We start from the raw sequence: 22330 nt of genomic DNA on the forward strand, positions 1-22330 counted from the left end.
GACCAAAGCGAGAAGTTCATTACTAGGCCACTCACACTGAGCTCAGACAAGAGGCAGGGGTGGGAAAGGAAGACAATTTAAAGAACCTGCAGAAAGAATGCCAGGAAGGTTTCAAGCAAGACAGAGATGGCAAGTGGAAATGTACTGTATAAATACTCATTTTAAACACACATAATACAGTTGGTAATTTACCATTTGATGGTTGTAAAAATATTCCTAAGGGCTTCCCTGGGACCCACAACCTGGATCCCTTTTTTTTCCTACACTTGCAGGGGGGAGGCACAGGTGAGGGAAATGGAGGAGAAATGCCAGAAACACTACCCCCAGAATTGACAACACCATATTCAGGCAAGTGGAGGGGAAAGCATATTTATATCGGACATTCAGTTTATTAACCCGTTAGAACGGGACAGTAGAGGAGGAAAAATCTGTTGCTGTGTTTATCACAGGTAGGCCCCTGCTACCCACTACCAGCCTGGCACTGCTTCTGGGTGGATACCCCACCCCAGAACCAATGGGTTCTTCAGAAGCCCAGCACCATTGTGCCAAGACTCCCAGGCTCAGCTGACTAACAGGAAGGCAGGTCTCCACAGGCTCAAGTTTCACTCTCGATCCCCAAGAATACCTCTGAAAGCCCGCTGACTGCGTCTTCAGCTGGTTAACTTCCTTCAGCGACAATCTCACTAACGTGCACGCACGCGAGGTCTTATTGAGACTCCCAGCACATCTGCATCAGTCTGAATGGCTGAACACCTAAGAGCACTGCACACGTGGTGGGCTTCTCAGAAGACAAGCAGGCTGGGTCTGGATTGTGGCTGCAGCCCTGCTCTGCAGGCCAAGGGGTCTTCCTCGGGGCCTCTGTGAAGTGCCTGCCGCCCACAGCACCCCACCACCACCCAAGACAGGCCGTGTAATGGAGACAGAGGGAGGCAAAGGAACAGGCCCCAGCTCACCCCAAGGGCAGGTGATGGCACCAGTGCTGAGTCCAGACCCAAGCCCAGAACTACGCACCTAGTGTTTCCAGAGCACTTATTCTGGGTTAGGACTGTGAGTCATCAGGTGTTACGTGTCTGTCTTGAAAGTTAAAGCATTGAACCAAAATCTCCCCAAATTCTCAAAAGCAGGCATTTAACCACAGCAACACAGCCAGGCTTCTGCATTTTTATTTTCTAAGTTTATTTTTACTTATTTATTTTTACAGTCCTCAGCAGCCAGATTTGTTAAAGGGGATCAACAGCAAACCCCAAGTGGCTTGGCCTCTGACTGTGAAGACAGGAGCCTCAACAAGTCACAGGGGAACCCCCACCCCCAAGAGGCAGGCACCTGGCCGTGGCTCCAAGAGGGAAGCAAGGCCCCACACTGACCAGAACCTTGGGGAACAGTTTTTCAGATCAGAAGTTTTTGACAAATGCTGACATTTTACAGTGTAAACAGAGGAGATTTTGCTAAACAAGCCAGGACAAGTGGGGCCAGGTTCACACTGAGTTCCCCGCCACCCTCCCTTCACCGCCCAGCCCAGGGCGGAGAAAAACAACCGCCACAGGTGGAAGTCGGGTTGTTAGCCTCCCCAAAGTTAGAAGCTGCCAAAATGCAGGTAACGGTAACAAAACATTTTTACAAAAACAATGGAAATGAGAACGGAGCTCATTAAATACATTCATTTTGGCTTTGTTCCCACACTGAAATACTCTGCAGTAATCGTTACCAAGGATTGCTATGGCTCCTGCAAGGGGTACCATATTTTAGCACCATTTCTGTGAATACAGAGCAAGGCATTTTTCAATAGATAAAAGCTCTTAAAATTAACACAAAAATTATTTTCAAGTTCATAATTAAGCTCAACCACCCCTGGTTACTGGGAAGACAACTGCCAAGCCATGGATATTTCAAGCCCCATATGCTTTCTTTGTATTACTCATGCTCCAGTGAGTGATATCATCACACTTCATTCCTGATCCAGACTTACACCCAAGAATCAACAGGACTGAGCTATAACTCCAGTTGGTGCTCTCCACCAGTAACAGCTCTATTAATAAGCACTGAAAATATTTAAATACAGGAGTTGCCATAAAAGGCCTAGGAACAGATATGTAATAAATGGTTTGCTGATATGACATTTCAGTATAACTAATATATCTATATTTCCAGACTTAATGGCCATTCTGATAGTTTAATTATATGTATTAACCCATTCCACAATTCTCAGTAAGAAATTTCAATTTACCATGAAAAAAATATAAATGGGACAGCTCACCTTCACCCTCCCAAGTGCTGCTGGGCTCCACACTGTGGGACCTCAATACCCAAAGTCACTATGTGACTGCAGACCAGCACACACACACTTGCATACATGTATGTACACACACCCCTCCTGGCATGGCCGAGCCCACCTTGCCCCTACGGCAGCTGCCACCAGGGGTGGCAGGCAGCCAAACCAGTTTAGTGCCGTAATTTCATGGCTCCAAGCTAGAAACTGAATTACAGAAGCAGAAATAACCAGTCACCCATCTTTACTGCCTGCACAACTCAGCACTGGCTCCCTAGTGTCTCTCCCTCCTCAGAAGAGATCACCAATGAGGTTTCCTAAAAGATTTAAGCATAAAATATTATATTTCTGTTATGTAGGGGACTTAATACACTTCAGAAAAAGGAATTTTCAGAATCCATGTGCAGAAGTCTTTCCATTCAGATTTTTATCCTTTTACAACTTAAGTCCAGGAGGACTGTCACATGTCTGCTGTTTTGTTTTTAAGTGGCATCTTTAATTTAGAACCAGTTCCTTCTCCTGCAGTTCAGTTTCACAGGCCATTTTAAAATCACTTGACACTGTGCCCTGCATTTTGCTGAACTATTTGGGGATTCTATGCCTTTCATACACATTTCAGATTCACTTCACAAGCATTGGTGACATTCCTTTTTATTGCTTAAGTACTCACAGATGTTTTTTAAAAGGCACTTATTTTTTATGCATGCCTACAAGTTAGATTTCCTGTAGGTCAATATTTCTGAAAATACTTTGTCTCTCAAGGGGGAGTGCCTGCAAAGTACTGCTTAACAAAGAGCGAGGGGAAAATAACCAAACTTTAACATCAAAAAGGAGACATATACAGAAGTCTGTTTGAGTTCTATGTATACACATAGGATGGTAAAAGAGCTAGGTCATTAATGGCAATACAGCACTTCGCAGTTGTTATCTGGAAGGTCTTCAAAAGGCAGACTACAAACTCCTAGGTTAAAATAGCACCTCAGGGTGACAAGGAGGGCAGGAGAATAATAACATAGCCTCTTACAGCAAGTATATGAAAATTCACAAGTTGTTTCTTCCAACAGAGGTGTCAAGACTCATGTAGTATGAGATTTTACCAAATGAGCGCTAGAATTGGAGGGAGAAAATAATGAAAGGATACAAAAGCAATATCTGTTTTCCTTAATCAAAGAACAATTTCATCAAATATCAACTGAGTATGTAACAGTGTAAGAAAAGTGTAAATGGCTAGATACAAAATGCATGGTCAACGCTGTTCTGTGCCTTTACAACACCGTCAGATATGCCATATTCTGAGGAAGAGGAACTGTAAACATTTCAGATCAAATCCCACCTATGCCCAGATCATGTGGGAGAGACCTCACACTGGCCTTCTATTCTCAACTGCCGCCATCACTGTTCCATGGGTATGAGGGAAACAATGGGTGCTGGATGTGCAGAACAGCTAAGCAGGTGAGGAGGGCAATTGGAAAAAGTTCTGAAGAAGCAATGTTAACTCCATGGAACTTGTTACAGGGCAATTCTTTTAGGTTCAAATGCACCTTAAATGAGTTCAAAGGCCTAATCTGCTGCCTCCTTAAGATGGAGATAATCTTTTTGCCAAGACCATAGGTCCAAAACTTCTGAACTCTTGCAATAAAAAAGCACAGTGTAGTTCCCCCTACCTGCCCTTTTTCTAGAATCATTTTAGAGATGCCTCTAAGGAGATAACCTTCCTGAATCCATTTTGGTCTCAATTCAATTTCTATTCTGCTGCTGTCACCCAACCAGCTCAAGACCAAAAATGAGAAGTGGAATTAAGACTCTGGGCAACTGAAATTGCATGTTGCAACAAAAAATTGTTGTTTTCAAAGTTGGCTAATCATTTCTATTTCCTGAAGTAGTATATTTTTGAAAGCTTTGCTTCTCTGATGCTGTGATCCCACTAAGCCTGCATGACAGTTTGAGAGCAGAGTCTAATAAAGCCTCAAACAGAAAGCAACTTAACTTCATCCTTTCAAATTTTTATCAATGTGGTGGTGAAGTAACCACAATTTCTGCATGCACTCTAATAATATCACACATAGGAACAAAAGCATGAATGCAAACAATTAAGTTGCCCAGAAGTCCAGTTCAAGTTAAGATTAGAACATTTTCAAAATGCAAAATTAGATCACCATGAGTATTATCCTGAGTTATTTTAAATTCAATAGCGGATATGAACCAAGAGTCAGATTCAACACACCCAGGAAGGTCACAGACCCTGATTGCCTTGGGCAATCTAAACATTTGAGGTTGTGCTTTAAAAAACTGTCCTATAATGAATGGCGTGCACTTCCTATTGTGCAGCTGCACGTAAGGTGAAGCATCAAAGCCAACAAGGAGTCATTATTGTTACTTTAATTTGGCTTCTGGGTACCACCTTAGCAGAGGCACCACTAGGCTTCACAGTGAAAAACGCAAAGCCTCTCCAGCACATTCACACACATTTACAACATAACTCGATTCAAACACTAGTGAATAAACACCTACCAGAATGTGGTGAATATTACTGATGAGGTAATGGGGAAAAGAGTCTAACAGTTTGCATAGTTCTGTGTGTCCTCTGAGTTTTCTCAACTAAGAATTTTAATTTTTAAGTGAAAGCAAAACTTGAATATTCCAAAAATCTTTGCCCCTCCCCCCAAAAAGATTGATAGCTTATCAACTATATTAAATTGGACCAAATAGAGATGTTAATTACTATAAAATAAGGCTCGGTGCTTCAGGGTCATGGCACCTCCATGGACGTTGAAGCAATTCCGGAGGCTGATACATCCCTAGAGTGGTGCGCTCGTTCCTGGGATCTATGCCCTCAGTCCACACCCCAGGTGGGCGAGTCAGGACTAATGCAGACCATGCCCAGCCAGGCTGCCCATCCTGTTCCATCCCCTCCCACAGTCACCACCCTGGCCTGTGGCAGGTGCAGGATAGCTCCTGACCAGGACTGCTGCCACCTTCAGCTTCCCAAATCAAACCAAGGGCAGATGCAGCTTGGCCCAGCTTCTGCACACAGTTTTAGTATAGGCCTCAGCTTGAATCTATGCATGAAATCTCTTATGCACTGTTACTCATCCCCAGCCGCAGAAGGGCTACAGGAACTTGGCAATGGAAGCATCCCCAAAGACACAGCAGGCAGAGGGGCACAGGAGGACCTGCCTGGGATCCAGCTCATCCCCACCTCTGAACTCAGGTGAGTGCCTGAAGCCCTTTGGCCCTGGTCCCTCCTCTAAAGCAGCAGGTAGATCCACGCTCTGCTCTGACTATAAAACAGTGAGTTGATGGACGAGAAAAAGGAGCAGCTTGACACTGGGGCTGAGTTACAAGCTCACCCAGCTGGCAAGGTCCCACCTGCACCCAGCACCAGACCCAGTACATCTGCCACCTCAGGCCCATCACAACTCGTGGTGCAAGGAGTTCCAGGTGCCATCGCCACCCTCCTGCAGCTCCTTCTCCAGCCTCCAAATAACTCAAGTTTGGACCCAACTTTTACTCTTTGATGAGACAATCTGCTTAGAATAGCTTAATACGCAACCCAAACCACTGCTCAACAAGACTATCAGAGGCTGTACGACTGTACCATTAACTGAGTTATACCCAGTAAGCAGACTGCACAGGGAGGGCATGACAGAGACCCAATGCCACCAAAACAAAAAAAATTTCTACCTTAAAAATAACTGAAAGCTAATTTACTGTTTAGAGGGAGTTTTGATTTGAGATATAAAGAGCATATTCCTCTCCTCCTCTGATATAAAAGATTTGTTTTACGGAGATGTAGTTTGTGTAGCACTTCTAACAGGTGTGCTCTGAAGGCTCCACTGCAACACACTGCATCACAGATGCAGGATAACACGTGGTTAATTGTCATCAGAACCTAGTCCTCGGGACATCGCACTCTGGCGTGGCTCCCAGAGCGCACGAGTTCCTCTCGGTCATTCCAAGAGGCCTGCAGCCCAGGCTGAGGAGCTGCCTGTGCAACCAGCCTCATCGCCAGGCTGTCCAGGCTCACATCTCTCACAGACTCGTCTCCTCGCACACTCGGACGGGGATGTTGTAGTGCCGATCATCCTCAGCAATCAAGGTCACCACCGGCCAGCCCATGGGTGGGTCAGTGGGGTAGACCGTGATGAACTCTTCAGTGCTGTACTTGGAGAGCCGGTACACCTGGATGGTGTGGCGCACAGCATAGGCAAGAAGGAACATTTCAACCTGGGGAAAAGATCAAATGGGTATGTGGAGGGAAGCCACACTGAGGGAGGTGGTGTACCCCCACTCCATCCCAAGTGTCCCAGACTGCGTGTGGCCTGGCTAAGCTGCAACTTTCCTCCTCTTCTATATGGTCATTATAAACAAGCAGGTCACCAAGAATGGACTCCATGTCTAACAAGGGATTTGTATCCAGAGGATATAAAGAACTCCTACAACTCATCAGTAAAAAAAGCAAACAACAGGTTTAAAAATTGGGCAAAGGATTTGAATAGACATTCCTCTAAGAAGATATGCAAATGGCCAATAAGTAAATAACAATCAGGGAAATGCAAGGCAAAACCACAGTGAGATGCCTCTTCACACCCGCTAGGAAGGCTATATATATATATATATATATATAATCAAAAAGACAACTGACAACTGGGAGTGACTACTTAAGAGGTACAGGTTTTCTTTCATAGGATGATGAAAATGTTTTGGAACTTGATACAGGTGATGGTCACACATTTAAATGTACTAAAAGCCACTGAGTTAATATACAACAGCCAAGATATGGAAGCAACCTAAGTGTCCATCAATAGATGAATGGATAAAGAAGAGATGGTACATATGCACAATGGGATATTATTCAGCCATCAAAAGAAAAAGAAATCCTACCAGTTGCAACAACATGGATGGAGCTAAAGGGTATTATGCTCAGTGAAATAAGCCAGGCAGAGAAAGACAAGGACCAAATGATTTCCCTTATTTGTGGAGTATAACAACAAAGCAAAACTGAAGAAACAAAACAGCAGCAGATCCAGACTCAGAGAAGGGAGCAGTGGTTCCCAAGGAGGAGGGCTGGGGGATTAAGGGGAACTACAGTTACCACACAATATTGGCAGGTCACAGGAAAGGCAGTACAGCACGGAGAAGACCTGTAATAACGCTACAGCATCTTACCACACAGACTGTGACTGCAATGGAGGGGACTTGATAATATGGGTGAATGTGGAAACCACAACATTGTTCATGTGAAACCTTCACAAGATTGTATATCAATGATACTTTAATAAAAAATAAATAAAAGCTACTGAGTTATACACTTATTGTGAACCTCACCAAAAAAATAAAAATAGAAAGAGTGAAGAAGAAGAGGAAGTGGTAGTGTTGGTAAGATCTGCAAGAACAATTTGGCATTCCTCATAATTTTAAACATAGAATTACCATTTGACCTGGCAATTCCATGCCTAGGTATAAACCCAAAAGACAGAAAAACATGTGGCCACACAAAAAACCTTATATATGAATCTTCATAGAATTATTCATAATAGCAAAAAAGTGGAAGTAACCCAAATGCCTATCAACTCATGAAGGCATGAATGTGATATATCCATACAATGAAATACATGGCAATGAAAAGGAATGGAGTGGCGGATACGTTCTGCAGTACAGATGAGTCCATCAAGTAGGCAGGAAAGTAGCACTTGGATGGGCAGTCTTAATGCTATTTTAGTATTCGACTTAGGCAATGGACACACCAAAGACAGATAGTGCAAGATGTGGTGAGTCAACTGTTGGCTTATGGGACAGTATTGCACTGGGTCTCTGTAAAGCTCCAAACTTGGGATACCCATAAAAGATCCAAGGGTAGGCTGGTCACTACTGGCTAAGGTGACTCCACTTCTATTTTTAAAGGATGTTATCTAATACAGCTACAACTGCCAAGTTTAAATAAGACCCTTCAGATGGCTCATCCAAACGCTTCTCTTATTTGTAGCCTACCAGAGCCAACAGTTCTGATCCCATACAGAAGAAAGCCACGCTGAGCTGACCATGATGGTTACAAAACAGATTCACAACTCTTTGGCATGCCTCACTTGGAAAGGTGGAACCTCATGCTCTCCCCTTAAGTGTGAGATGGATTTAGCAACTTGCTTTTAACAAACAGAATATGATGCAAATGATGGTTTGTCCCTTCCAAGATGAGATGATAAAAGGCATTATATTGTGGCTTCCTCCTTCATCTCTTCTTGGACCACTTCCTGGGAAGCCAGCTGCTATGTCCTGAGGACACTGGAAAGGCCCCTGTGGAAAGGACCTGAACCCTCCTGCTGACTATCAACAAGGCCTCCTGCCAATAGCCAGGTGAGTGGGCCGTGTTGGAAGTGGATCCTCCAGCCCCAACTGAGTCCTCAGATGACTGCAGCCTCCTGAGATCTTGAACTAGAACCACCCAATTAAGCTGCTCCCGAATTCCTGACCCATAAAAACTATGAGATAATATTTGATGGTTAAAGCTACTGTTTTGGGCTAATACACTCCCAAAGGTACAACTCACCTGTTCAAGGCCACCTGTGTGTCCCACCTGGTTTAGATGGTTCTTCAGCAGCTGTCCAGGGTCACTTGATGTGTCCCGAGCAAACAGAAGCACAGAAAAAAATGGTACTTCCTTTCCCTTCTCTTTATCATCATATAGTTCAATGGCTATGTTTAGCATTAGAAATTTTACGGCTTCATAGAGGCTATATTCCTCTTCTTCATTTGAGAACAGTTCATCACAAGCCATCTGCCTTGCTTCAGCAGAGTTCAGTTCAGCCAAGCCTGCCCACTACAATAAGAAAGTTACGTAATAATTAAATTTTTGTTCTATAAATCCCCAGTATATTTCCATACTGTGAGCACAAAACTGTTTTCAAAAGTAGGCGACCATGGGTCACCAATGCTCACAACACTCAAGTTTTCAGCTCAAACAATGGTAGTCTTTACACCACACAAATTCCTTGTGCAGTTTTACCCAATTTGCTAAAGTAGAATGCGCTAAAGAGAAGCCCTGGGGCTATGGAGTGGAACTGTCAACTCCCCGAACTTCCCAGGCAATGAGATTGAACAAGTCAATCAGAAAATCTTACAGAGGAGCTTTGGGGCACCTGTGCGGGCTGTGTGTGCAGCTGTGAGGAGTGTGAAGCTACAATTACTCCTCCCCTCCAGGGGCTTATAGAACAGTTACCACCCGGAAACACCAAACCAACCTTCAAAATGAAGATGAGCAAAGAAGTGAGGCTTCCTGAATGTTAATATTACATTAGGGATGAACTTACCCTTCTAACCTCTTAAAAATATGTATGAGCTTCACATGAATAAATCCATGTAGGAAATTCATATTGACTCCTGATTAAGAATAAAGCAGAGAGCTAGGTATTCAGACACAGGCAAATTATTTAAGTGAATAAGAAAACCCTATAAACATCTGTACTTTTAAGTTGAAAGAATGAGTGTAAGAGATACCAACATAAAACCAGTCCTTACGAATAACCAGTTAACTACTGCTCCTCTCAAAAATCATTACAATTCTGAATTCGAAAGTGAATTTGAATGGTAATGACTGAACCACAGGATTCTCTCCAATAATGGGGCTGAAAGCTGGAATAGATCCTATTTTCCAGAAGCAGACCAAGTTGGCAGTCAAGAGCTTGGCTTTAGAGTCACAGAGTCTGGGTGGAATGCAGGCCTCGTCACCAAGCAGCTGGTGACTTTTGCCGGGCATTAACAGTCCTCTAGGCCTTGGTCTCCTCATCTGTAAAACGATAACCACAGCAACATCTTGGTGGTTGTCAGAATTAAGTTACACAGGAAGTCCTTACTGTACAGCCTGGCACATAAGAAGCTTTAGTCATAATGCTGGCTCATATTATTAATGAGTAATTGTAATGTTGTAAACTGGAATTACTTAATGAGGATCTAGTTACAGAAGACACACCAAATAAAGCAAAAAATTACAATTTCACAAGACCTCAGAAGAGAGGAAAAGGAAATTGTCACCAGCAGCTGAACTAAGGTGGCTTCCTGTTCACTCACACAGAGTCAGAGGCCTGCCCCATTTCTTTATCACTAGACTTCCTTTGATGGTATATTTTGCATTAAGCAATCTTTATGTTATAAATAAAAACTAGGTTTCAGGAAGTCAGGGCCCTCAGTTCATTCACTGCACAAAATTTAATTAACCAAATGCCCATTATGTGTCATGCTGGGTGCTCGGCACCGGGTATAAGGAACGAGCAGGACAGTCTTGCCTGGAGCTGAAAGTGTAATGGGGACAGCAGACAGTATCTGAGTGAACAGATCAACAACTAGGGTAAGTGCTAGAAGGACACTTGAAAGCCAGTGTCGGATGCCTCCTTACCAGCCTCCCTCCCATCTACAAAGCCTGGAGCCATCAACAGGCCCTAGACTCAGGTGTCTGGTGGGGAGAGCTTCAAGCTTTCAATGGCAAGCAACACAGTGGTCAGTGTGGGCCAGTGTGCAACACAGTGGTCAGTGTGGGCCAGTGTGCAAGCAGGACACCCAAACCCCATGAAACCATCTGGAAAGGGAACATCTTAATTACCAAATCTGTAGGAATTAGCAGGCCACATTCTCTGATTCTGTTCCATAATTCTGTTTCAGAGAAACCCTCAGGACAGTGTTCAAAAGACAAGTTACTAAGTTACTCACAGGACAGTCATCAGGAATGAAAATGAGTAGGATAAATATGGATAGAATCTTAAAATATGAACTTAATTGGGAAGAATTTAATAAATGTGAATTTGTATCATTGATATTGACTAAAAAAAATATGGCCTAAATAATATCCCTGAAACTTGTCAGTATGACTTAGAACAAAGACTACATTTGTTAAGGTTTCCTTTTAAGAAAATTAAACATTTCATTAAATATATCATTTCCTCTGAGAATATATAATATTGATACTTCTCAATTCTGCCAAAGACTCCATAGGAAGTTTGTGTTCATTTAAATTATTTTGCCTAAAAACCAGACAAGAGCACTTGGCAACCCACTGTGTGAGGACTGAGCAATAGTCCGCTGAGGCAGTCAGGAGCGACAGCTTGCACTTATCAGACAAGGAAAGCTCTATGTTCCAAACCTTCTTCCTGAGCAGAGTGAGCGACTTCTTAATTCTATCAACCAGGTCCTCACTCTTCCCTTCAAATTTCAGCCCAAGTTTCCACTGCTTGATCCAGTTGTATTTGCTTATGAGTTTTTCCGGTAACTAAAGTATCAAGAAACAGAGAGAGACAAAGAGGTGTTAACATTCCAAGACCATCACAGTATCCTTTAAGAAACCACGAAGCCTACAAAACCTACCTTCATTTCCAGAATTAATTCCTGCCCATCTGTCTGGGTTTTTAGGATGGAGACCCTAAATCTAGAAGTCATGAACTCAGAAAGCAGCCGCTGAGGATGGGTATGTGAATGAAATGGTGGTTCTGGTTGAGATACAAGGGCACAGTCTACCTCGCTGGGCTCCAAGCATGGCCAGGAACATTCCACAGCACTTTGTAAGGGTCTGTTCAGGCAGTGTCCATACCACAACCACCCCGGTACTGCTGGGCTGACAGGCAGTGTCACTAGCACTCCCCAACGCCTGACGCAGGAAGGCGCCTGGGGCTCGAGATGGACCACGATAAGCGCAGAGTAACAAACCTGCCCCCTTCCTGATTGGAAAATTAAACCTAACTTCTGCCAGTTTTAACATTCAAGGAAACAGTCTCATAACTAATTTAACTGTCTAATGAATATAATAAGATAAAAAACACAAGTAGGAATAAGAGGCAAGGAAGGGTGAATGAAGGGAGCTGTAATGGCCTAGTGCATTAAATTGACAGCTGAACTACTACTTTGCCCATTTCCATTTTTTTTCCTAGTGCATCTGGTATTTTGATTTCCCCTAATCACCAACAGAATCTGGAATTTGAAAGGCAAGGTGGGACACAACTTGATGGATGACAGCTCAGACTCCCCCAACAGGCTTGGGTGTGTCTAGAGAAACTCCGCAGTTCAGCTGGGCATGGGCATGTCACTCCACTGCTATAAAACTGCAGAAAAAAAACTTCCCCTCCAAGTCAAGATAAAGAATAATGAATTCCTACAACATCCTCTGAGGAACCTGAGCTTGTTTAATAGTTATAAATATAGTTTTAAATGGGGCCTTATGTTCAGCTCTCCTGGAATCCAAGACTCTAAAGACGCTTTCATGAATGGTGATTCCAGCTTTACCTTCTCACTCTATAGCAATCACATGAAACAAAGGTGGTTTCATTTCTGCAAAAACAAAACCACAACAGGGATGTAAACTCCTCTACAGGTCACACTGCCAGGGTGATTGCACGCTGCAATCACTAAGGCAGGGACCAGTTGGGTTCTCCTCGCCTTGTGATGACCAGCGACATCCTCTCAGGAGCTGCCCAGCTCCGTGCCCTCACTGTCCTGCACTGCAGGGGCAACTGCAGGCAGTTCTGCTGCAAACCTTCCATTCAGGTTCTCAGGTTTATCACCAGAGCCGACAATGACCCCAAGTGGCAACAAGCTGAAATCACAGCCAGGCACAAAGGTGCAACTGAGCAGAAAACACTGGCTACACAGATGTGAGCAGGCGACCTGGGACAACCCGGAGGAAGCCCAGAGGACCATCTGAGCATTGCCTGACACAGCACAGGTACCTAAAAATCAGGCTTAGTACTCAAGTGAATGACTCAGGAGACTCCAAAGTTCCATCTATGCACAGGGAAACTAGAAGTCCAATTGCTCATTCCTTCCATGCATTGGTCAGGCTGTTACTAGCGTAATTTATCCAGCTCAGCGTTGTATATTTCTGGGAGTTGTGGAGATCTTGGAGAAAGTCCAAAAATGGAAGTGTGAAAAAGGAACTCTGAGGAAAGAATAATGGAGTTGGAACTATTTATTCAGAATAAAAAAGTAGATATAACTTCATATACTTACTGGACATATGGAACACACACAGAAATAGCCATTCTTTGCTACCATACACAAAGACTGGGCTTCTGTGAGAATAAGGGAGATGTAAGCAAGAAACAAGACTTAAACAAGAAACTATGACTGGAAATATTTAAGAATAAAGTAAGTACCCAGCTTAGATGTGATTTCATTTGTGACTGAACTATTAAAAAGCCTGTTTTCTATAGTGAGTGACTATAATTCTTGAAATCACCATGATTAAAGGGAAAGCTAATAACAAAGATATATCATACCCCAAAACTAACTCTTCATAAAAAGAGCAGTCAGTCTATCCCACTCTAAGCAAATAATGTGACAAGTCCCAGCTGTACAGAGATTTCCCAAGATTTCGTGAACTTGGAAACCAAAGGAATCCTGCCCTGAAGAACACCCAGTCTCACAGACCATGGTGCTGCCCCAAGTTTAAGAATAGCCAGGCCCAACACCTCCAAGGGCAGATGATCTGACTGCAGTCAAACATGAAGACTGGCAACTGAGCAGGAACACCATGCAGGGAGCCTAGGCAGAACAATGGGCAGAGGGGAACTGAATTGTCACAGGGGAAGCCAGGGCAAAGCTCAACTTCCCAGGCTGGGAAAAGAGCAAGACCAGAGGAGCTGAGCATCAATAGAAAGGAAAGTCTGGGGTCTCTGCCACTGAGCTCAGATGAAGGGGAGGATCTCTCCATATAGCTCTCCTGTTTCCCTTTAATGTTCCCTTTAATGTTCCAGGAGAGAAGGATGATGGCAGAGTGCTCCAGAGAACATCTCTCAATCTGTAAATGGAAGCAGATACAGCCCATTAAAGGACACATGTCCTTTGGTGACAAAATATTCCTTCTCTGGGCTCACCCAAATTCTCAATGATATGAACAGTGAGGTCAAGAGATGTTTAGCACAGCACGTGGCAAGCAGGCCATGTACCCAGGCTGGTTCTGGGCCTAGAGATTCAAGTACAAACTTAGGTGTCCCAGGACCTGTATGATCTCAAAAGCTGAAGAGGTGGGTCAATGAACAGCCAGTGCAGTTCAGGAGAACCGAGTAATGTTCTTGAAACTAGATTCCCTCCGTCCTGCCTGCTCAGAGTAGCTTTTCTGAATCCCCAGAAGTGGTCAGTGCTACCAGGACTTCTAAAAACCCCAAGGACACACAGTGACCAGAGGTGCTTGTGCATGGAACCAACCAGGACATATGACTGTCACTGTACAAAAGGTGGCAGTCAGTGGCATTTCAAACGACCAAGGATCAGGGTAAAATGAGACAAACCTGCTCACTGTCAGAAGGGTTCCTATGGGTCTGGCCCAAGTGTCTGTAAGAGCAAGCCTACCGCTCTTTTAACACACTTTATACAGTGTTTTAACAGCAATTGGGGGTTTGACTTCATGCGACAAGATGCAAGTTCTTCTAGTGCATCAGGAAGATGGGTAGGAAATGACTTCCATACCAAAATTCCTGTAACTTCTTTTTGTTTTGTAGTAATAAAGTTCTTAGTATCACTTGACTTGCCTTTCTTAAGCACATGTGTAAACAAATAAGTATTTTACATGAGCAGTATCTGGAGATGAAGACCCCAGTCCTGAGGCGAGGTGGTCATGTGCACAGACGGCTTCCAAAGGCCTCACCACCCCGAATTCTTCCGGTCACACTCCACCACCCACTCATTCACTCAACAAGGCCCATGTCAGAGTGGACTTTCCTAAGACTGGTGGAGGGACCAGGATGAGAACAGAAATGGCAGGCCTCCACAGCAGGGCCCAGAGGAAAACAAGGCGGCTACAGCCAGTGTGGGCCAGCACATTGGACAAGGCTTGCGAGCCCACTTGCTTACACTGGCCCCTCAAAGATAAAGCATGCAGTGCATCTGTCACCTGCACCAGCCTTGCAAGTGATGTGACAAAACAGACCATATAAAGAAAGTGCTCAAACCACAAACAGTTGGTGAGGGCTGGAAAGTCAACACCAGGACAAGTCCAGTTGGATGACAAAAGAAAAGAACAAGGTCTTCTTCAGCTGACAGTTAGCAGAAGCAAAGTTTAATAAATTTAAATACTAAGCTCAACAGGCAGGTACGATGTGCTTTTTCTCTTTGACACAAGCCTCTTGGCATCCAGTAAAGGTTAGAAGACAAAAATAATACCACTGTGACCAACTAATTAGATTATGGTCCCAAGAGAAAAACTGTATTTGTTAGCTAATGCACAGAAAAGGGAAGAAATTGGAACGAGTGCTTGAGAATTTAAAAACTATTAGCACACAACTCATATTAAGGCAAGAAGACAACTTTAAAATCCTGTAACTCATATATACTCTGCTACTGATTGGAAAGTGAGCACTATTTACCTTGACCAGTTTCACTATGGCAGATGGTATTACCCAAAGGTATCCTGCTAGTCAAATGGTAAAATAAATAATAAAATGTAAAAGGGTAAAATAAAAAGGACATCATGCTTTGTTTTATAGGGTGCATTTCATACGCTTATATAGAACACTACTTTCACCAGTTTCTTGGAAAATATAAAATTTGAACTCATTATGTCAAGTCCATAAATCTAAACAGCTCCATAAAGGTAAAGGCTCAAAAGGAAAACTCAGCCTAAAATTGAGGAGGGTTTTATGTTTTATGTCCTAATGTGTAAGTTAGTTATGATTGACAAATTCGGAAATATTTCATTAATAAATTTGCAAAGGAAAAAATAGCCCAGTGTACTTTTGCTTCTATATAAAAAAATAAGCTAGTACTGAGAAATCTGCTGAAGATGACATACATCTGTGCTTTGAGGAAAGTATCTTTCACAGTTAGCATTCAGATGGTTCATACAGGTGTGTGACTTTATACTGGTTTATAAAATAGATAAACAAAGGACAGAAAGGTGGTATCCTCCACCTAGTGGCCCTGGTTTTGTCCCCTGAGGTCATATGCTCCCTCATCTAACAGACCTCTAACTAGCTCAGCTGGTAACCAGTTTCCTCCAAAAGTCTTCTTTATTCTAGGCAAACACCCCAGCCCTGTCAACCATTCTGCAAATGAGATCAGTCACCTTGGTCACACCCCACCTGCACTGAAGATACAGGCACCCGGCTGCACTTGGTCCCTGAGATGGGATCAGACCAGCCCAGTTCAAGATGGACTATCACTGCCTGTGTTTCAGAAGCATTCCCTCTAAAGCTGGGCTTTGTAGCCACCACTGGTGACCACATGTCACGTGGGCTCACATGGGGCTTGCAGTCAATCAAAAGTCTAGTCTTCTTTTTCCTTTCATAACTTGCTGTTAAGAAAGATCTCCCATAGCTTGCACTATTCAGTTTTGTTTTGTTTTGCTTTTAATTTAAGCACAGGACTTCTGATTTTCTCCCAATCAATGTCTTGTTATCAGTTCTGGCCAATCATTCCTGCCCACCAAACTATTCTGGGATATTCTACTATCCAACCCATTATATGACCTCACCTGAAGTGCATCAAACACATGACACACAGGCATATAACTTACTGAGTATCACCACCACACTGCAGACTTAAAACACTCAACAGGGCCAGGCCTGGGACAGCCTCTGGCCCTCACTTCCCCCAGGAAACCTCTCCCAGGGTGACATTACTCATTTCTGTTCTAATCTCCTAACATTATTCAGAGGATGCTAATTTCTTGACTTGGAGCTGGAACTACGGAAATGTGTTTCAACCCCAGCAGGCTCAGACAGTACAACAGACAGGCCTCTTAAGGCAGACACCAACACTGAAGTCAAGTTGCCGCTAAGGACTTCTTACACACTATGGACACTGCTCTCTAATTCAGCTAAATTGTTCAAGTAAATTGTATTATTTTTCTCTTCTGGGAAATACCCATTACTCTTGGTCGCAGTACTATGAAAAATCATCCCAGCCGCACACTGAATAAACGCACATACTGACGTCATACTGCAGACGCTGCTAGCACATAGCACTGGTGGCAAAGGGGGGTCTTCCTCACAGAAACGCCTGGAAACGCTGCGGACTCAAACCTGCAGCAGCGTACCAGCGTGAGCTCCGGGTCCTGCAGCCAAGGGGGCGGCACCACCTGCTGGCTCATGGCCTGGAAAAGCGTGGCCCTCAGCGCACAGTAATTATCTCCACGGACTCGCCTTATGGATGTGAATTTCTGAGACACCTCCTCGTAGCCCTGGGTGAAAGCATCAAAGAATTCAAAATGGTCATTACTGGCTTCAGACAGGACAGTGAGTTTTATTCCTGTGGGGAAAAAAACATGTCCCTGATCACTGGGGAATGAAACAAGACTGGCTGAGTCCTTCATGTAAGACTTCCTAATTTCTATTTTATTCATCAAAAGGAATTAATAATTCTGGTACTGTATAAAACATTGCAATATGTAATAGGTGAAACACACCAGAACATATAAAATATACCAAGTACTTTGAAAACACTAACTAGCTACACCTAAAGTTGGAGTTTTTCTTCTATTGTAAGCAACTGTTGTAACACTCAGTGATAGTCAACGTTCTGAAGGGTTTAATTTCTGTTTAAACTGATTCACAACTCTTTACAGAGAAGATAGGAAACTAAAGAGAGGTACTAAGTTTATATCTCTGTATTTTAAAAAACACAAAAATCCCAAGTTTTCACAGTAAATTTTAAAAGTCTACATGCTAGGAGATGTCTGGATAATTCTTCAGAATTTTTAAAAAGTGAATTTAAGTATCACTCTTGTTCAGTCTGGAAGTGAAACAAGCAAACGAAAATGTTTAGTGACACGCTCAGTCACTCAAAAACAGCCATCCACACTGTAAAGCACACCTCAAAAAAGGCCACCATAAAATCCTAGTGACCTGGCCCACAGGCACCCAGATGACCAGATTTCTCCAGCTGGACACTGCTCAGGCATTCATACTGACTTTGCCACCTCCCCAATCTCCAGGCCCCGTCCTGTGGGACCTTTTGCTCATACTGTTCTACCGTGTCACTCTAAATCCTGCTTCCTACCCTGCATTCACACGAAGGAGTGTCAGCCTCCTCATGGGGTGGACCACCCCATGGTCAGTCATCCTGTGTCCACGTACCAAACCTTCATTATTAGTTGTTTTCAAGGTTCAAGTCATAGGATGATGTTCTAAGTGGAATGAAAGCATTTCTTTCCATAATAAAAGTTTGAGAGCTTCATTTTTATTCAGTGGTCCAATCACTGCAACATGCAAGGACCCATCACGCAGACTTACACTCATTTGCACATTCTCCCTGGGGAGGATTCCCAATTACCCCAGGAGAACTCAGGACACTACTGCAACTGTAACTACACCTTTCCAGAAGCGTAAATTGCTCATGGTATTTCAAAGGTGAATCACACTTCTAAAATTAAATTTGGGTTTATACATACTTCCAAAAGAATATCTAAAACAAAGATAAATCATCAGATGAACAAAGACTGAAAAATAAGTGAGATCCAAACTGTTATCAGGCCCCTGGGAGGCTCTAATTACTGCCACAGGTCCCAGTGTGACCCTTTTCTACCTCATGTGCCTTTGTTTAATTAGTCGCTGAGCCCAACACAGGGCCAATCTTTCCCTCATGCTGAAAATCACAAAAGTACGATTTTAGCACTAGTCCCAAAATATGGAACACTTAGATAACTTAATAGATAATATCTTCAAAACAGATCCTTTAAAGAGTCCAAAGTCATAAAAAAAAATTGCAAGTCACTGAGAGAATTTCTGGGGAAGATGAGAAGATACAGTTTAGGCACCCAGCCTTCCAGTGATCTAGTTTGATACTGGGCTGAAAGTTTTAAAACTTACAAGCAGTGAATACGTATATTCAGCAAAGGGCCTCACAAATCGAAAACATGTTTCATCTCCCAGAGGAACCAAGAGTTCCAGCTATTTCATGACTGAGTTCTCTACTAAGTGCCTGGGACAAGAGGAGTCTACAACTCAGACTTGCAGGGAGCAGGGCTGATATGGGCCCCCAGAGCTTTAAAAGCTGCAGCTTTGTTCTGAGTTAGGCCAGCCCGTTTCAGAGTAGGCATGGGCAGCACAGGGGCATGTGAAAGATGCACAGTATTTTCTACAAAAACAAGCTCTGAGGAGAAGAACAAATGTATTCAAATATTTTAAAATTTTAAATCCTGGACAATATAGTTCTAAACAAAAGATATTTCTATCATATATGACATGTCAATATGTCTAACTTACAAGAAGTGCCATCAAATTTGTAATATAAAAATAACCTGAAGAGAAAAATGAGCAAAGAATAAAACCCAGAAGTTACAAAAGGTGGTGGAAGTTTTAGATTAAAACTCCATTTTTGTAGCTCAGAAACAGTCAAATGGTAGCAATTTCCACAAGGTTCAACCTACTAAAGAATGCTGGATTCAGGATACGTTTGAAGGGAGAGCCAATACTGTGTGGTGTTCAACTGACTGCACAGTGGGAGTCAGCCAAGGAGTCTGACCCCAGCAATGACCCAGCCCAGTCACAGCAGGACCGTGTCATGGGAATACCCAGTGTCCCACAGCCTTCAAGGCTACTGAAGGGTCACTGATCTATGCAATGGCACTGGAAGCAGCAGCTCCCAGTACACCCTGAATGAAGGGAGAGATGCCAGAGCCCTCTGCATAGACAGCACAGGAGGGCCTGGGCCCCTTGGACTAGAGAGCATGAAACCAGACCTACATGGGGCTGGCAGGAGGTATGGCATCTGCCAGTCCCATCCTAGGGGCTTTCACCACACCACCAGGAAGACAATCCCAAATGACTGCAAGAGGACAACTAGTGGCTGGCCCAACTCTTTTTCTGTGTTTTTCAAAGAAATCAAGTTACTAAATAATTGATGCTGATACCATATTAATACTGTGACTCAAAACAAGTCCCTTATCTTTGGAGTATGTTTCATCTCTAAAATTAGAACACCAGTATTTACATAGTCTAGTAGCAGTTGTCAAAACTAACATCTAAACATATAAAAAGATATACTAAATAATGGCTTAGACTATTCAAAAGACTTGAAATATGTGAATTTAGGTGCCATACCTTTTTCATACATATTGCTTTTTGCGTATTTCCCCTCCATTCCTTCTTGCAGTAGTCCATGATATCCATTTCAGGGGCTACACTTAATCTGGGTTCTGTTAAAGAATAAACAAAAAAGCAAGGGTTGGGAGAAGACAGTGAAACGGAGCATAGTCAGAGTAACCATCCTGCTTTACTTTACTTGAGGGTTGCTTTTTCTCTCACTTCATTCCAGAAAACCAGAATCGCACCACTGCTTAGCCCCATGTCCAGACTACCATCACCCCACCCCTAGGTAACCAGAGTTCTCCCAGTGGGTCTCTGCTGTCACCACACCCTACCAACCATTCTCTGCACAGTGGCCAGAGCAATGCACTTAAACCTTAAGTCAGACAGTATCCATCACTCCTGGGCTCCAAGAGCCCCAAGGCCTCCCATCTCACTCAGAGTGGTATCGATGTCTTCATCACCTGCAAGTGCCCCGGCCTGGCCCCCACTGCGTCTCTGGCCTCTGCTCCCACAGCTCCCCACACGGACTGCACTAGCCCCACCTGTACTCCTCCAGCACACCTGGCTCACTGGCTCCACCCCAAGTACATGTGCAGCTCCCTCACTCCATGCAGGTCTCTGTTCAAATGTCACCCGACACCCCTATAGCATGTCACACACATTCCTTCAGTCTATTCCCCTTACACTGTCCTGTGTGTCCTCTTTCTTCTTGGCACTGATAAATACCTAACCTATTGCCTTTTCTGCACCATGCACCCACAGTAAGGCATGAGCTCCTTGAGGGTGGGGACTTGTTTCATGCTGTACCTGTGTCCCCAGCACCTGGAGCTGCCCTGACACAGGTATCATGAGTGCTGTCTTCATCGAATTAACATGCAACAGTCTGAACTATGAGAAAAATGTCTCAAGATTTGTAATCAGTTTTTCATATCCATTTTATAAAAATGTAACACCTACTGTAACAAAAATTATATGTAAATGTCTGTATTTATATCCTGCCTTGGTCCCAAAAGGCTCACAAGCTGTCAATAATACACCAGAAACTAACAGAGCTCTCATATTAGTTGAACTACAGACTTCATTTGACACAGAACACATCCCCTCAAAATTAAAAATACAACTCACAATCAGACAACTGATATAATAAAAAATGGCCTTTAGATGTTCCCTGTTTAACATCTGAGGTCTGGGGCTTGGTTCTGTGATATATGTGTATGTAAACACATGCATATCTGTGTGTGTGTGTGTGTGTGTGTGTGTGTGTGTTACGGATGAAGTAAGGTAAATTCTCAGGCATATCTTGACTTCTTCTTTAAATTATTGAAGAAGTAGATGTTAACAAAGAGATTAGGATATAGATACAGAAGTAGCTTACAACATACTCCTGAGGAAATGGTACCTAAATTTTTTTTAAATGTTATATTCAAATCAATTCAACAAATATTTACTGAGTATCTAAATATGTGCCAAGCACTAAGCTAGGGACTAGGGATACGAAGGTGATGAAGATGCAGATTCTGTCCAGAATGGGTTTATAGGCTACTGAAGAAGAAAAGACAACCTGCATTCACAGCCAGGGTGTTATGGACACTGGGATGAGTAAGAAGCACAAAACAGGGCCTTCTTGCAGTGTAGGTAAATCAGTTTTTTGTCTTACCCAAAACCTAAAAGTTGCCTATTTTGAAAAATCTCATGGTGAATACTTTTATGAAGAAATACAACTTTGACATAACAGGGAAAATAACACATACACAGGTAACAGATACATTGATCTGTGGTGTAAGTCAAGATTGGCTTAAAGTGAAACAGACCCCTGAAGCACAATAAACAGAGACCATGAATACCAGTGCTGCACAGCCAACCCTCAAATAAAGACCCATCATCATTTAAACTCAAGAAACATCTTTTGAGTGTCTAGTCAGTGAAGGGAAGAGTCCCAGGGATCTGCCTTCCCACTCACCTTCCCACAAAGCACAAGGAACCAGGCAGGAGTGTGAGCATGAAGGGAGGGCACACTTCCCGTGCAGGAGGGGCCTCGTGGGAACAAAGTCCAGCCTCCCTG

General features: G+C 43.3%; 1 protein-coding gene across 2 annotated transcripts in view; it reads right to left on the reverse strand.

Annotated features, from left to right (window-relative positions):
• Positions 1-1147: 1147 nt before the first annotated feature.
• OTULIN (OTU deubiquitinase with linear linkage specificity) overlaps positions 1148-22330 on the reverse strand; it is a 31316-nt gene continuing 10133 nt past the window's right edge. Inside the window, exons 3-7 of one of the 2 annotated variants that reach the window (XM_036896663.2) lie at positions 20281-20375; positions 17277-17420; positions 11397-11522; positions 8814-9083; positions 1148-6493 (exon numbers count right to left, since the gene is read on the reverse strand). In XM_036896663.2, coding sequence (XP_036752558.1) covers positions 6299-6493; positions 8814-9083; positions 11397-11522; positions 17277-17420; positions 20281-20375 — 830 coding nt within the window. In that variant the 3' untranslated portion in view covers positions 1148-6298. The remainder of the gene's footprint in view (positions 6494-8813; positions 9084-11396; positions 11523-17276; positions 17421-20280; positions 20376-22330) is intronic. The other variant, XM_036896664.2, reaches the window with a different exon arrangement.

The sequence above is a fragment of the Manis pentadactyla genome, chromosome 2, assembly GCF_030020395.1.
Source record: "Manis pentadactyla isolate mManPen7 chromosome 2, mManPen7.hap1, whole genome shotgun sequence".
Classification (NCBI taxonomy): domain Eukaryota; kingdom Metazoa; phylum Chordata; class Mammalia; order Pholidota; family Manidae; genus Manis; species Manis pentadactyla.